At 37.9% G+C, this 16925-nt stretch overlaps 1 protein-coding gene across 7 annotated transcripts; it reads left to right on the plus strand.

Annotated features, from left to right (window-relative positions):
• Window positions 1-9612: 9612 nt before the first annotated feature.
• On the plus strand, window positions 9613-14582 carry stx11b.1 (syntaxin 11b, tandem duplicate 1). Of its 7 annotated transcripts, none has more exons than XM_066700662.1 (3): window positions 9613-9693; window positions 12352-12526; window positions 13333-14582. In XM_066700662.1, the coding sequence occupies exons 2-3, from the start codon at window positions 12448-12450 to the stop codon at window positions 14208-14210; spliced, it is 957 nt and encodes a 318-aa protein (XP_066556759.1). In that variant the 5' UTR covers window positions 9613-9693; window positions 12352-12447; the 3' UTR covers window positions 14211-14582. The 7 variants fall into 7 exon arrangements, with proteins under 7 accessions (XP_066556759.1, XP_066556739.1, XP_066556767.1 ...); XM_066700642.1 differs by lacking the exon at window positions 9613-9693 and adding an exon at window positions 9700-9876 and having other exon boundaries at window positions 13333-14581; XM_066700670.1 differs by lacking the exon at window positions 9613-9693 and adding an exon at window positions 9700-9876 and having other exon boundaries at window positions 12352-12514; window positions 13333-14578.
• Window positions 14583-16925: the final 2343 nt, after the last annotated feature.

Consider the following 16925-nt stretch of genomic DNA (forward strand, 5'->3'; position numbering starts at 1 on the left):
AAACTGGTCACTTCTTCCTGTTTTGAAGAAGATAATCACACCATCAATATGTCTGATATTTCACTGAAGACACTGAACTCAGCTCACGGATCTGAACATTAGATTCAAAGATAAATTAATAGGATACAAAAATGCATTACATTCCAAATGTAGTTTTCAGGATTTGTCTGCCCTTGTGCATCTCAGTTTGCTGGTCAGCTCATTCTGTGAAATGATGAACCAGTTAAAAAGCAAGCATGCACGGAGTCATCGCAAATGTCATGATTGTAATACATTTTTTAGAAGAGATAACAGCCTTCTATTTTGAAATGCAAACATGCCTCATTTTCTATTATCTGCAAATTGCACATCTCACTCTCATGAAGCAACACAAATATCTGATCTTACAGTTATAGGAAATAGCAGTGCAATGCTGACCTTAATGATGTTGGTTTTTACCAAGAAACAAATTACTTTGAAACATAAAAGCTTTAATTAACCCAAAGTGTTATAATAACTGTTGCAGCTCAACAAGCAATCTAGTGCCAGTTACATTACAGAAACAAGCATCAGCACTCTGATAATAATTCTGTATATAATCCTGAACAATTTAGAATTGTGAATAATTTGTTTTCCAAAACCCAGTTTGTAATTGTAAGATGTTTAACAGACAGGGTTGCTGCTGCCCCGCTTGGACATTCACAGCTTTCATCCAAAGTATCTGCAACCTGAATAGTTGCTTTCTGTCACATTGCTGAGCTAGAATTTAAATTGCAGAGTTTCATCTCCACACAGATCTGTGCAGGCAACCAAAAGACACAGTGTTTACAAGAGAGCCTACAGTTCCCAAGCGCTCTGTCTTACACAATCCTAGCAATTCTCAGACAGCAAAGTACACCTACCTAGGAATCCAAGCCAGTCATCAAGTAGCACAGCCTGGATTTGAACCAGGTAGCAGCAGGCTGTAGGTATCATCCTGAATCCCAGGAAAGGGCTTTTATCTATTTAGCCACTTGGGGACATGTTTACATGCACTTTCTAGCTTAGTAACTGCAGAACTATTGTACCATGACTCACTACTTCACAATCATTTGGTTTGCAAATAAAGGAAAAGACTCTTTTCTAGAAACAAATGTTCATGAAAATGCTTCTCCTGCCATGGTGAACAAGATGTTATTTGCACCTGAGTAAATCCTGAAGTAGGAGAGCATTCCTAAAAGGAACTGGACGTGAATGGAGGTGAATGAATCCTGCAGCACAGTCATCCTGTCAAATGTATTGCTTGCCTGATTGTTTATTTGTCTGCGGATGAGTCTGTAATAAAAGACAGGTTGAGATGTCCAATTGGGCTTTCAGTCATGAGCTTTGGTGCTTTTCCAAGAATGTTGTGCAAATAGCTGTATAATATGGTTAATTGTCCTTTCAGTAGTTTTGACAACCCCCTATAGAAGGAGGTGGAAGATAGTAGCAATGAAGTAATAGGGTTTATTTGACCTTAACCCACTTGGCTGGGGGAACGATGGCATGGCTGTTTGGATGAGGCCATCAGACCCCACCCCACACACACACATGTTGGATGGAGCTAAGGAGCTGCTGCAGAGGAAGAGACTGGGGAGGCAGAGGGATAATGTTCTTAATGTTTTAAGCAGGAGGGAGCGTGGAACTGTGAAGCGAAAAACTGATGCAGAGGAAAAGGAGCTTGTGTGGTATTTATGATAGTGTGTGTGTGTGAGGGTGTCTCTGTTTGGAGCAAGAGGGAAGCCAGATTGGGTGTTGTCCTCCACCAGCACTTCAGTTTTAAAATCAATTTAGTTAGACAGCGTAGTAGCTTACCTTTCTATGTTTGCAGGTTTACCATTAAGACCATTTCTACCAAGCACACTGCTGATAAAATAAATGTAAATATGAAATATGAATATACATACAACAGTCTCAGGGAATGGTTGCTAAATCTCTCATCATACTTTAATAAGCTTACTACTAAGTAATCTTAGTTAACTATAACTTACAAGTCCATTAGCTCCTAAAATGCTTTTTTGGTATGTTACCTTTTTCTTACTGATTGCTTTTCTGCACAAATAGTTTTAATATTGTTGTGGTTTTGGCACTACTTACCTTTCAAAGTTATAGGGATTTCAGGAATGTTACAGACTTAATATTGGGCTTTGTTCTACGTGTTTACTGCTTATTATTCATACAGTTGCCTGAATAGATACAGAATGTCTATTTCAGTATGACAGTAATCTCATTTACATCCCACAGTATACTGTCAGCTATGCAAATGGTAGATGTCAAATCTAAAGTTTCATCATTTTGAAATCTGCTGATGTGTGAAACCATACTGATTTCCTACAGTGTATGTGGTGAACTGCATGTGCCAGCGATTAAGGCACGATTGAAACACAGAAGAGTTGGGGAACTCAACTGCATGAGAACATTCAACATTTTCACTTTACCTGTGTTTGAAAAGCTGACAATGAAAGACAAGGAAGTTTCTTTGCTGTGATTTGTGGAAGTGGAAGAGTGCTTTTGCTGAGCAACATTCACAGCCGCAATGCAGAAATAGTCTGCGGTTTAAGGTATGAGTTTGTCAGGCTTACTAATTGGTAGTAATTAATGTCAGGGCAATACAACTTTAACTGTTAAATCCCTTTCACTCTAGCATCCTCTACTGAGGTTAGGACATGGCATCATGCGACTCGGGTACACACGTCAGATGGGTTGTTCTTCATCCAGGGCAACACATTTTCTACCCACAAATATGATTTCACGCTAATGAAAATCATAACCTGGTTGGGTGTGCTAGTGCTAATGCTGGGGAAGCCCTTCCCCCCAAATCTCCCAAGCCTGTGTATCTTACTTGTATTCTCATTTGTTTGATTTGTAAGCTGTGCATCTCCTAGATAGACTATGAATATTATGAATAATTATTATTAAAATAACCTGAAGAAAAGGTAAGCGTGTCACATATTACAGTATAGTTCTAAATAATCACAGCAGATTACTTATTTGTTCAATGTCGTTGGTATGGTGTACCAGCTTGCAGGTCAGACGTAAGGAATGAAGTCTGTGCACATACCAGGGCTTTTCAAACCCAGAACAGGTTCTGCAATGCGTTCGACACAGCAGTGGGCCTGACATCTTGGCTCATGGTTTGCATTCTCAAGGGTCCACTGCTGAAATGTGGCATTTCACTCTGTGCTCGTAATCATTCTCAGTCTGTGCAGGAGCAGGATGACAGTCATCATCATTTCTATTAAATAATGATACATATATACAGTGAGGGAAAAAAGTATTTGATCCCCTGCTGATTTTGTACGTTTGCCCACTGACAAAGAAATGATCAGTCTATAATTTTAATGGTAGGTGTATTTTAACAGTGAGAGACAGAATAACAGCAAAAAAATCCAGAAAAACGCATTTCAAAAAAGTTATAAATTGATTTGCATGCTAATGAGGGAAATAAGTATTTGATCCCCTATCAATCAGCAAGATTTCTGTCGCCCAGGTGTCTTTTATACAGGTAACGAGCTGAGATTAGGAGCACTCTCTTAAAGGGAGTGCTCCTAATCTCAGCTCGTTACCTGTATAAAAGACACCTGTCCACAGAAGCAATCAATCAATCAGATTCCAAACTCTCCACCATGGCCAAGACCAAAGAGCTGTCCAAGGATGTCAGGGACAAGATTGTAGACCTACACAAGGCTGGAATGGGCTACAAGACCATCGCCAAGCAGCTTGGTGAGAAGGTGACAACACTTGGTGCGATTATTCGCAAATGGAAGAAACACAAAATAACTGTCAGTCTCCCTCGGTCTGGGGCTCCATGCAAGATCTCACCTCGTGGAGTTTCAATGATCATGAGAACGGTGAGGAATCAGCCCAGAACTACACGGGAGGATCTTGTTAATGATCCCCATGCAGCTGGGACCATAGTCACCAAGAAAACAATTGGTAACACACTACGCCGTGAAGGACTGAAATCCTGCAGCGCCCGCAAGGTCCCCCTGCTCAAGAAAGCACATGTACAGGCCCGTCTGAAGTTTGCCAACGTCTGAATGATTCAGAGGAGAACTGGGTGAAAGTGTTGTGGTCAGATGAGACCAAAATTGCGCTCTTTGGCATCAACTCAACTCGCCGTGTTTGGAGGAGGAGGAATGACCCCAAGAACACCATCCCCACCGTCAAACATGGAGGTGGAAACATTATGCTTTGGGGGTGTTTTTCTGCTAAGGGGACAGGACAACTGTACCGCATCAAAGGGACGATGGACGGGGCCATGTATCGTCAAATCTTGGGTGAGAACCTCCTTCCCTCAGCCAGGGCATTGAAAATCGGTCGTGGATGGGTATTCCAGCATGACAATGACCCAAAACACACAGCCAAGGCAACAAAGGAGTGGCTCAAGAAGAAGCACATTAAGGTCCTGGAGTGGCCTAGCCAGTCTCCAGACCTTAATCCCATAGAAAATCTGTGGAGGGAGCTGAAGGTTCGAGTTGCCAAACGTCAGCCTCGAAACCTTAATGACTTGGAGAGGATCTGCAAAGAGGAGTGGGACAAAATCCCTCCTGAGATGTGTGCAAACCTGGTGGCCAACTACAAGAAACGTCTGACCTCTGTGATTGCCAACAAGGGTTTTGCCACCAAGTACTAAGTCGAAGGGGTCAAATACTTATTTTCCTCATTAACATGCAAATCAATTTATAACTTTTTTTAAATGCATTTTTCTGGATTTTTTTGTTGTTATTCTGACTCTCACTGTTAAAATACACCTACCATTAATATTATAGACTGATCATTTCTTTGTCAGTGGGCAAACGTACAAAATCAGCAGGGGATCAAATACTTTTTTCCCCCACTGTATATTGTAGTGTTTCGTGCTTTTTGCTACCGGATTCACCACTGACAAAAACAACAAATAATAAGAGACAGTTGGGTTTCATGCAACAGCTTTATTTCTCAGACAGCTGTTAAGGAGCACCCTGTTCTCAGTCTCTCTCTAAAGTACTTCTGCCCAGCTCCCCCAATCACGGCACCCCCCATTCCCACGCAGGGTGAACCGTCAACCATGGAAATTGCAGTAGTTCCCTTTAATAATCAGATCCCCAAATTATATATATATATATATATATATATATATATAATGTATGTGAAGCTTCTCTTTATCCTGGTAACAGTACACTAATTACAGCTGTATTTGTTTTTTGTGATCCAGTCAATCATGCAAGGGTTTGTGAACATGACAATTTGTCTCCCAATTTATAGACATATAGATTATCTTTAATTAACATTTGTATTCAAATTGTTTTTAGGGTATTTTTCACTTCAACATGCAATAGTTTTCAAGTCTTTGCATGTTGAATTACCACATACAAAACTGTATTGTTTTGAGCCATTGTTTTATTGTGTAGATATTGCTGTGTATTAAAAACTAGATTTGTACTATATGTACTATGTACTATATAAGTTTTCATCTGAATATCCATTTCAGTCACTGTGTATATGATAGGATCCAACCAATTGCATGAAGTTTAAAAAAAAATGCAAATTCTTCAGTCAATAAAAAAGTTTTCTTAGAGAACTTAAAACAAAGAAATATTTCTGTAGAATCATGACATTTTCATTTTTTTGAATATAGTTCTAAAGGATCAGTAAATGTGAGAACAAGGTATTTTCTAAATATGGAGTGCTAGCCCATGTATGACATCTAATCCAATTCTATTATAGGTTCTGTCTCACAGGTATTTCCCCCAGTCACAGTGTATATATAAAAGGAGGGCTTTTTTCAGTGGTTTTTAACAGTTAAAACATCCCCTGATCTGACAGGAAAATGTGCATCAAGTTCTAATTCTAGAAGAACAAAAGTTAATCCATTTCTTTTCATCTCAAACACATGTGGGTTTTGTGGGATTTCCCCAGTCAACCTCCCTTCCGAGCACCAAGGGCAAGAGTGTGTAAACTCTCATTAGCTGCATTGAAACGTATGAAATAAAGTCATCTATTTAGGGCAGCCCACAGGTTTACACAGAAAATGAGTGTTTCATTTCCTTTCCCTCGTACTGCTGTCTGCCTGCCTGCCTGTAAGTGACCAATCCTTTGAAAATCACATGGTTCATCCAATATGTTATGTTAAAAAAAGAAACAAAAGTGGTATCTATGAGCACATGACTTCCTGATATTTTACTGTAATAGTCCCTGATTCCTCTAATAGTCTTTCAATTTTTAATTGGAAAAGGACCACATCAGTGTGACAGTGATGCAGCAGTATTAGTCAAACAAAGTTTCATCATTTTGTGTTTTCCTCTCCCCATTCTGAAGCTAATGAAACACAGTTTGGAGCAGCTCAAAGCTACAAGTGACAAGCTCAGACATTCCACACTTCCTCTGAGACTTTCAGGTACAACAGGTTCCTTTCAAAATGTAAGGTTAACTTATTTTAGTGTTGCCTGAATATTACCCAATACCCACACAAGTCTGTTTTACAAACCTAACCCAGCCCTGAAAACTATCATTATGATTCTGCAGAGGCTACAAAAGTACACTGTTAAGCATCCAATCTATTTGTATTTGTTGTAGGGAAGATTCAGATAACAGTCTACACCAGACTGTTTTTTCACATGCTTCAGTGTATTGGCAGGTGGATAACGTAATTAAGGATGTTTACAAATGCTATTGTGAAACTTCAGGTACACAGGCCACGCCATGATCACTTGTCAGTTAGCAAAGAAGCTATGGGTGTGCACAGCAAGAATGGAAAATCATAAGTTCAAACTAGACTGCAATCTGTTAGTAAAATCAAGTTTTATTAGTTCAGCTTAATTATTTTACCAAGTGATCTCAATATGCCTCCTCCATAGATGTATGAGTGTGTTCTAGAGTCCTGTATTATGACATTTTTTAAGCTTGATTTGTATCAAAAAGAAAGCAATAACATCAATGTGAGCAATGTTAACATAAATAAGTGGGTCACATTAAGTTCAGTTGTAAGGTCATTGCTTATAAAATAGATTTGCCATCCATACAACTATTTTGGTCACTAAATACACGGAAGTAGTGTGGATATTTCAATCGTGCAAAAGTTGGGCTATGTTCTCTGGAAATCAAATAAACAATTGAGTAGAAAATTCTGGTCATGCAGGTTCATGTATTTTAAATATTGTTTCAAGATTGTGGTAAATAGAGAAGCATGTTGTGTTGCCTTTCTCCTTCCTCTGTACATGATTCAAGGCTTGTCACAGACTTATTTGATTTTACACACAAGTTCCTTCTTCTAGTCATTCCACTGTTGACCTCCCTCCTATACTTTGTTTTACTCTTGTTTGCTTCTGTGCGAAATACTTTTCTAAAAACAAAACAAAAAGACATCTTGTGGAACAAGAAGTAGTATAATAACTAGATGTAAGATTTTTTCAAAATGAATAAGATGGGCAGTTTGCCTACAAAATAGCAGTGTTGCCAGCTGAAGATGTGACCAGAAATAGGTGAAATAATTTTAATTCCTTTTAGATATTTTTGTAAAGGCATTGTAAAGCTTACTTACTTAATGTGAAGTTGGACCACATAAGAATACACATAACTAAACTCAGCACCCGTATAGTCATTTGAATACACCCACTTAACCATTAAAATTAGGTCAGTGATAAGAGGATATTGAAACAGTATAAAGATAGCTTTCTAGCATTGTCATATATTCACTTTATTCTGCTCTTCCTATATTTGTATTTGTGTCCTGTTCCTGCTTGATAATTTATAAGGTATTTTGTGTTGAAAATGAGAAAACTCCAACCTTTCACCTTCATGTTTTCATATGGAAAATTAATTGCATTCTTTTGACTCTCATGCATGTTGCTTAACTTATTTTCTTGGCATGTAAAGGAACTCACAATAAATATCAGTAGTACATGTCAAATAATAGAGAAATTAAACTTTGCACGGCCTAATACACAGATTGAGAAAGACCATCAAAGAAAACAAGCTGTGGTTACAAAACAGGAAGTAGTACAGCAACTGTCCCTGACAAGAGTGTGAGGATATAGCACTGTGTTTAGCTGAGATAGTCTTGCCTAGGTCAAAGCCCTCACACTTATCTTTCAAACTAGATATGTCCCGTTTTATTTCTATTTGCATTGAACTATATTGCTTAAGGTATGCATTATTTGCATAAATGGGCCAGTTTCTCCCTTTTCACTCAAGCATTAGAAAATAATTTAAGACCAGCAGGGCAACAATTTGATGAAAAGTTCATAAAAATAAATCATAGAATGCACCGTAATACCTACTTGAACCTAACATACATCATTACACAACCATAGCAAACAACAACAGCACTTTGTTTACTGTGGAGCAGATGTCATTCAAATAGAAGATGAAAATTCAAGACAACAGATGACAATAATTCGGCACAAAAAAAATCTGTGCCATGCTGTTCGCTTGTTTATTACAGATTCCAGCATGTGAACAGCAATATTTCCAAAGTGCTAAGGCACAGTCTCTGAAGTAAAAGTAAAAAATTATAGCTATTAATTCTTTAAATCAGCCGCATAAAAGAAATGTCTATCGACCTTACATAGGTGCACTATTCGCTCTGAGACCCTGAACTTCTTCCCTGAATCTTGATGTTTGAGACTGCCTGCAATATATTAGGCCCACAGTGGAATAGAAAGGCAATTATAAAATGTATAACATGTAACACAAATGTATATGAATATTGTAGTTAATAACAGAGCTGTATAAATACAGTGATGTCATCACACCTTTGTTTGTTTAAATGGGTAATTGTATGTAACAATAATGAGATATAGTGAAAGTCTCTGGTAAGAAATATAATAAACACTGAATTTTTGGGTTACTTTTAAAATGTTTATACTACTTTAATGAGCAAGACAATGTATAGGTATTTATTAAATCAACACTTATTAAATTACACATAAATAAACTTAAAACCATGATATAATTCTAAGTCATTTACAGGTTACCCTGAGAATGAATTAAAGAGTATAATTACTCAAACTAGAAAATGAATTCATCATTAAGTAATAATCCTGTACAATATTACAAATATCACGTATTACAATGAACAACCTGATGATTTTAGTGCTATAGCATACAGATTAGTTTGAAACACATTGACAAGCTCCCTTTCCAAAACTAGAATTTCACATACCATCAGCATATACCATCGCAGTAACGGCTTCATTTTCAGACAAGACATTGTGCAGGGAGGTGTTCAAGGAAAAACTGCATATAAAAAATAAAGTGTGTGACTCTACAGTCTTAAAGACTGGAAAAGCTCTATAGTCATGGGTGGAAATTTCACTGATAAAGATTTTGTGTCAGAAGAAGATTGAAACGATGAAATGATTTGACTGATTTATTGGATTATCGGATATTGATCATGGGATTTACACCGATTCCCTTATGGCCACATTTCAGTTCAAATGTAGTTAACACATGTTGCATACAATTTGAATGACGGATGTGAGTGCTGTTTCATTCAATACGCGGCTGGTTTCTGATTTCTGGTTTCCGTCACCCATCAGTTCAGGTCAATGCATCGGACATGTTCACTGTCACTGGAAATACAAACAGCTCTCTCTCTCTCTGGCTCTGTGCTCAGGGGAGGTGTGGCAGAATAACCCACTCGCTCTCATTCCACAGTGACGTTTCCTGAAAGATGTTATCTGACATCTATCTGCCACAGAGACCCGAGACGAGGTAAACCTAAAAATAAGGCACCTCTTTCTCCGCATCCAGTCAAAAGCAAATATCAGAAGGAGCCAGATCCTTTCTGCGGGCGTCACTTCCAAACATGGGGAGCTCCAGAGCATGTACAGGTCACTTCTAGGTTACTTCTTATTGAACACAATCTGTTGATCCAAGTGAGGGAAATGCAATAAGGTAGGCTATTGTTATTATTGGTATTAGTAGTAGCAGCAGCAGTAGTTAGCTTGTTTTTATTGTTTAACAGTGCTGTGTTTACAGATTTGTACGTTGCAAATAATTTGACTGCTTACTTGATGTATACAGTATTTGATATATAAAGTTTCTTTAAATCTATATGAAAGACTAATTAATGTTATTGTTTAATTAACACTGAAATAATAAAAACGAATAGGACAGTATTATAATTCTGACTGGTGCATGCTGGATGGAATATAGGGTCAAAAACAACACACTTCACCACTGCACAGTTTTACTTGTGTGTCAGATATTTGATTGACAACAACACACTCATGTTGCTTTCCGTCTCAGTAAAATATCAATGCAACACTTGCACAGATAATCTTGCACACATATTTTTGAGAATACATTATGGGCCCATAGAACAAAAGCAATGCATTTTGTATACTAAAACGACCCAACGTGCATACATATATTTTATTATTTAAAAGGAGCTCATTAAGTCACCAGAAGGTTTTACAATTACTTTTGAACCAACTTCTTATTTTGCCCCTAATAACGCAGCAAATATCATTTGAAAAGACAACGTCCTTTTAATGCCAAGTGAAATAACCTGCTTAGCAATGTGTTTAGTATAACATACTTTTGGAGAAAGAAGAAAAAGTAAGTGAATCTGATTGGCTGACACCGACACATCCTTACACAAACATGCATATTCAAATTAATGTCGTTCCAGTTTACATTGATAGATAATAGTGTTGATTCCCCCTTTGCCATTTTGATTTAAAATTTTGGGATCACCCTATCTTTTTGAAATTCATATTTTATTTTAAAGAAGTGAAAGTATCTCCAGCTAATCATTCTTTAATAATTTTGATTTGGATCCTTTTTTATTTCTCTATCTTTCCTTGGATTTTTAATTTCTGGGATCAATTTTGCAAGTCATGAAATCCATGCTCTGTGTATAGCCAGAGATGCATTTTATTCAATCAGATGAATATTGCTGACTATTACCTTTGATTAATCATTTAACATCTCTTAATTGGTTTGTATTAATTTCCATTTCACTGCCAGAAGCATAAATGAGAATCTCACTCAGTACAATTAATACACATGAAGCCTATGACTGCAAGGATTGTCTCTCTATAAACTTATTTGGTAAGGTAAAACAGTCTCATATACCTTTGCTCTGAACATACTCATCATATGAAATCAGTCTGGTTTGACCACAATACCAGAGGGACTTGTTATTAGAGTTTCACAAAGCTGGTGAAACCAAGAAATGTCTTAGTGCTTACAACACAGAAAGGATTGTCTTATCTCAAGCAGAAAGGCAGATACTAGCACATGAAAAGGCACTCTCTCATTATTGTAACCCCAAGATGTTAAGACATTATTTGGTAACATATTAAAATAAGATTATATGATTGCTCATTAATTAATATATGAATACCACAGGATTGAAATACCTCATATTAAATAAATGACACATTACTGTGTTTATCCTGTAGTATTATATTATTAGCATATATTAATTCATCACACCACCTTATTTTAAAGTGATGTCAGTAATTGCATTTTCTTTACTGGTTTTGTTAAGGCGTAATGAGATGAGCAGTATGTTTCTATTTTCATTTTCATTTCATTTTACAAAATGATTCTTTCTAGTTCTAAGTTATATAATGATCTTGTATCGCAACAATTACAATATCTCAGGTTCATGAAGTTATGTTTCTAATAAAATACTTAGCACATTAACAGATGGACTACTGTGGTGTTTGCAAGGTTTAATTGCATTGTTTCAGGGAAATTATGATATTGATAACAATAGTAGTATAAGTATTTGTTGTTATTTGTCTGTTGCATCTGTCTAAGGCATTTACATTAAAAAATACAATAGCTCTATTAATAGGTTTATATATGCGGAACTTAAAAATGTTTCAACGTTCATGAGTTAGGCCTTCCATGTGTCGGGAATTGTTGGTGGTTGAATCACCAATTATACTTCCACCAAACAAACAATCCCACCCTCTGAATGCATACAGGGGAAGAAAAGTTGGAATTATTAATGGGATTCAATTAATCAGCAATTTCTAAATTGCAACAAGAGCAATTTGAAACTACTTTAAGTGGCTAAATGGTCTGCCTGTAGTACCTGACTGTAGCCTGGGGCTCTGAACAAGATGTGAATACTACAAACACGTTAGTCATCCTGTTTTTCCCAGGCTGTAATCAGAAAATAACTACTGATTTTACCATTAAAACATGTTAGCATTTCTTTTGAATGAAAATATATTTTGTGTTAATTAAAAAGTTTAAATTGTAAACTTTTGTTATGTTGTCAATATCCCACAATATTGCAGATCTGCCAAATTTAATACCATCCAATATTTTCAGTTATACAGTGGTGTATAGTGTAACGCAGAATATTACCACTACAGGAACTAATGAAAATGGGTTTCATATTTGCAGGACGCATGATCAGAGGGCTTGTGGGACTGAGAATAACACAACGGGTGCTTGTGAGCTGATGTTCCTTTGGGGGCCGTGTGAGGCAGAGAGGTGCTGATGATATCAGGCACCAAAAGCAGAGAGGAGTCAGTAGTAGCAGATGGCTTTGACAGCACATATATAGGTGAATATGTAGGTGAATATGTGCTCCTCTATCCTGAAGCAGCAAAAAGGTTTTAGCTGTGAGCAAATTTCAGTATCTGGTAGCTTCAAACTGAGATAAAAAAAGAGGAAAGAACAGCTGAATATTCTAAATGTATGATAAGCATTTTATATTATATAGATTTATTATCATTTATTGTCTCTTTTCTAGGTCACACCAGCAAGCTTCTTATTTAATCTTCCCATCTTTTATGTGGTCTTCTTTTAGGTATTTATTTAATCTTTGGGATGCATTCTGTAGCTTTTTTTCCATCTTGGGTCTGTACTTCTTGCAATGTATGTGGCTTATTGCCATTTTAACATTTTCACACAATGATGTATTTCCTTTGCTCTTGGATACATTTTTGTCCTTTTCTTTCTTGTCTTGTTATTCAAAGCATCCATCTTTCCATGCTTCCTTGTGTTGTTTGTGGTTTCTGCATCATTTTTGCATTTAGTGACCAGGTTTCGGAATCATGAGTGGGCACTGGTAGTTTGCATTGATCAAATATCTTTCTCTTCATGCAAATGGATAGATTTCCTTTCAACAGTGTACTATATATTCCAAATGTACTATAACCCAATTTCTCTTGTCTTTTGATTACTTCCAATTATGCTGTTTTGTTTATCATGGTAGACATAACTTTTGACTATGAGAGTTTTTTAATTTGAAGCTGCAGGTCTTCAGGTGTTTTTGTAAAGATTACAATTATAATGTGGAAATTGTATATTGGAGTATTCTTACATGAGTTGAATTCTGTTTGCAGTATTAAAAGCTGTGTGCTTCTCTGTGTGCTTCAGGAATGATGAGAGATCGACTGGAAGATCTACAGGAGGTGGTGTCAACTGAACTCCCAACACTGAACCAGAGCAGTGGCAATGTAGATGAAGGGGACTTGAGTCAGGAGGCTGCGCTGTTTGACACAGACCGAGCTCTGCAAAGTGTGTTTAAGGAGGCTCAGGATGTGCGAAACGAGATCCAGCTCATCAGGCAGGACATCAAGCGTCTGAAGGAGCAGAACGCCCGCATTCTCACCGATGTGTCGCGGATGACCTACATCAAGCGAGACTCCAATGCCATCGCCGCTGACATCAAGACCCGGGGAGAAGGAGTCCTGCACCGGCTCCAGAAGATGGAAGAGCAATGCAAGGAGCTGGAGGTCAAATACGGTGTAACCTCGACCGTGGTGCGTATCGCAAGGACCCAGTATGTTTCCCTGAGCAACAGCTTTCGTGACGCCATGTTCGAATACAACGATACGGAGATGACCCTCCGAGAGAACTGCAAGGCTCACATCCAGAGGCAGATGGAGATTGTCGGCAAGGAGGTCACCGGCGAAGAGATCGAGGAAATGCTTGAAAACAATAAGTGGAATGTGTTCACTGAGAACGTGCTGGTGGAGGGCAAGACAGCCCGCTCCGCCTTAAATGAGATCGAGTGCCGCCACCAGGAGCTGGTGGATCTGGAGAACCGCATCAAGAGTGTCCATGAGCTTTTCCTAGATGTGGCCATGATTGCGGAGGACCAGGGCCCCATGATGAACACCATTGAAGCCAACATCCACAAAACTGACATGTCTCTGGGGCAGGTGCTGACGAAGCTCAACGCTGCCAAGAAATACAATAGTGACAATCCCTTAAAGAAAATATTCTGTGGTTGTTTCCCTTGCGTCAAATGAGAGTAATTATAACGGGGCAGTAACCTGAAATCATCTGCAGTTATCTGGAGTAAAGATATGTGAATTTAAGGCCACAACTGAAACTGTGAAACAAATACTTTTTTCTCTCAATATAAACTGATATTTCCAGAACAATTTTTACTCAAATACAGTGTGATATATAATAACGGGAAATAAATAACAATATAACTATTAAAAACACTTATAATAGGACACTAAATATGTGTTCCTATTTCAAGTGTTAGTATGTGCTATATACCAATTTAGGGGCTAGGCAGCAGCTTGCCCTGGAACCCAGGATCAATTTAAATAAGTTTAAATAAGATTTTAAATCTACATTATATATATATATATATATATATATATATATATATATATATATATATACATATATACATACGTATATATACATATATATACATATATACATACGTATATATACATATATATACACTCACCTAAAGGATTATTAGGAACACCATACTAATACTGTGTTTGACCCCCTTTCGCCTTCAGAACTGCCTTAATTCTACGTGGCATTGATTCAACAAGGTGTTGAAAGCATTCTTTAGAAATGTTGGCCCATATTGATAGGATAGCATCTTGCAGTTGATGGAGATTTGTGGGATGCACATCCAGGGCACGAAGCTCCCGTTCCACCACATCCCAAAGATGCTCTATTGGGTTGAGATCTGGTGACTGTGGGGGCCAGTTTAGTACAGCGAACTCATTGTCATGTTCAAGAAACCAATTTGAAATGATTCGACCTTTGTGACATGGTGCATTATCCTGCTGGAAGTAGCCATCAGAGGATGGGTACATGGTGGTCATAAAGGGATGGACATGGTCAGAAACAATGCTCAGGTAGGCCGTGGCATTTAAACGATGCCCAATTGGCACTAAGGGGCCTAAAGTGTGCCAAGAAAACATCCCCCACACCATTACACCACCACCACCAGCCTGCACAGTGGTAACAAGGCATGATGGATCCATGTTCTCATTCTGTTTACGCCAAATTCTGACTCTACCATCTGAATGTCTCAACAGAAATCGAGACTCATCAGACCAGGCAACATTTTTCCAGTCTTCAACTGTCCAATTTTGGTGAGCTTGTGCAAATTGTAGCCTCTTTTTCCTATTTGTAGTGGAGATGAGTGGTACCCGGTGGGGTCTTCTGCTGTTGTAGCCCATCCGCCTCAAGGTTGTACGTGTTGTGGCTTCACAAATGCTTTGCTGCATACCTCGGTTGTAACGAGTGGTTATTTCAGTCAAAGTTGCTCTTCTATCAGCTTGAATCAGTCGGCCCATTCTCCTCTGACCTCTAGCATCAACAAGGCCTTTTCGCCCACAGGACTGCCGCATACTGGATGTTTTTCCCTTTTCACACCATTCTTTGTAAACCCTAGAAATGGTGCGTGAAAATCCGAGTAACTGAGCAGATTGTGAAATACTCAGACCGGCCCGTCTGGCACCAACAACCATGCCACGCTCAAAATTGCTTAAATCACCTTTCTTTCCCATTCAGACATTCAGTTTGGAGTTCAGGAGATTGTCTTGACCAGGACCACACCCCTAAATGCATTGAAGCAACTGCCATGTGATTGGTTGGTTAGATAATTGCATTAATGAGAAATTGAACAGGTGTTCCTAATAATCCTTTAGGTGAGTGTATATGTTAATTTAATTGTTGCTCTCTGATTGGGAAGTGATTCTACAGATATCAAGTGTGCTGACACCAAAGTACAGTACAGATACAGTACAGGGGGTCCTCGCAATGCATTGACTCGTTGTTCATCATTTCGCAGTCGTCACTAATGAATATAGGATGTTTTTTCATTAATCGTCATTTTTCTTCACCTGTCCTTGCAGAGTCGTCAGTGACTTTTAATGTCAGCGTTACAAAGTCAGGAGGGTGCAGATATTATAAACTGATGTGATTACAGTGTGAGCTGCTCCTCACTACAACTCCTCCTACTTTCTCACTTACCATTATTATTTTCTCTAACTACAGAGACTGAAAAGGTACAAAGCAAGTATTTTAGATTAGATCTTAATATCGTAACTGTTGCCAGACTCACAGTCCCATTGTCCCACAATGTCGTGTTTTCTAGCCTGTGAACAGCGATCCTGTGCAGTTAGTGAACTTTTCTTTTTACTCTCTCTCTCTCTCTCTCTCTCTCAAATTCACGCTCAATTTTATGAATAATTTCTCTCTAATTTTACTAACAGTAAAAGTTAATTTGAATGTCTTGATTTTACATAATGTGATTTAATGCTTTGGAGATGGGCTAAGTAAACAGTGTTGGTGTTTAGAAACTGTACAATACTATGTTAGGCTCATTCACTGAGGTCATTCAGCAATGGTTATACATTTATTATGCTTTATTGTGTTTAAAAGACATTTGGATGGGTACATTGTTTTTGTTTTGGGGTGTTGGAACTTGGAACGCATCTAGGGCCATTCCCATTATTTCTTATGGATATTAATTCCTCTTAATTTGTAATTTCGCAATTTGTTGCGATCTTGAAGAACGCATCCCCTATGATTTTCGAGGACCCCCTGTACAATCATCTGTATTATAAGAAACTTTTTGCTGGGTTTGAAATTATTAGAGAAGGGGAGAAATATATAATATGGAATTAAATCACACAAACCATTTAAGCAGGAAGTTTACTGATGAGCTCCCTGGTATCTGACCTGAGTACAACTCATGA

This window comes from Amia ocellicauda, chromosome 1 (assembly GCF_036373705.1).
Source record: "Amia ocellicauda isolate fAmiCal2 chromosome 1, fAmiCal2.hap1, whole genome shotgun sequence".
Lineage (NCBI taxonomy): Eukaryota > Metazoa > Chordata > Actinopteri > Amiiformes > Amiidae > Amia > Amia ocellicauda.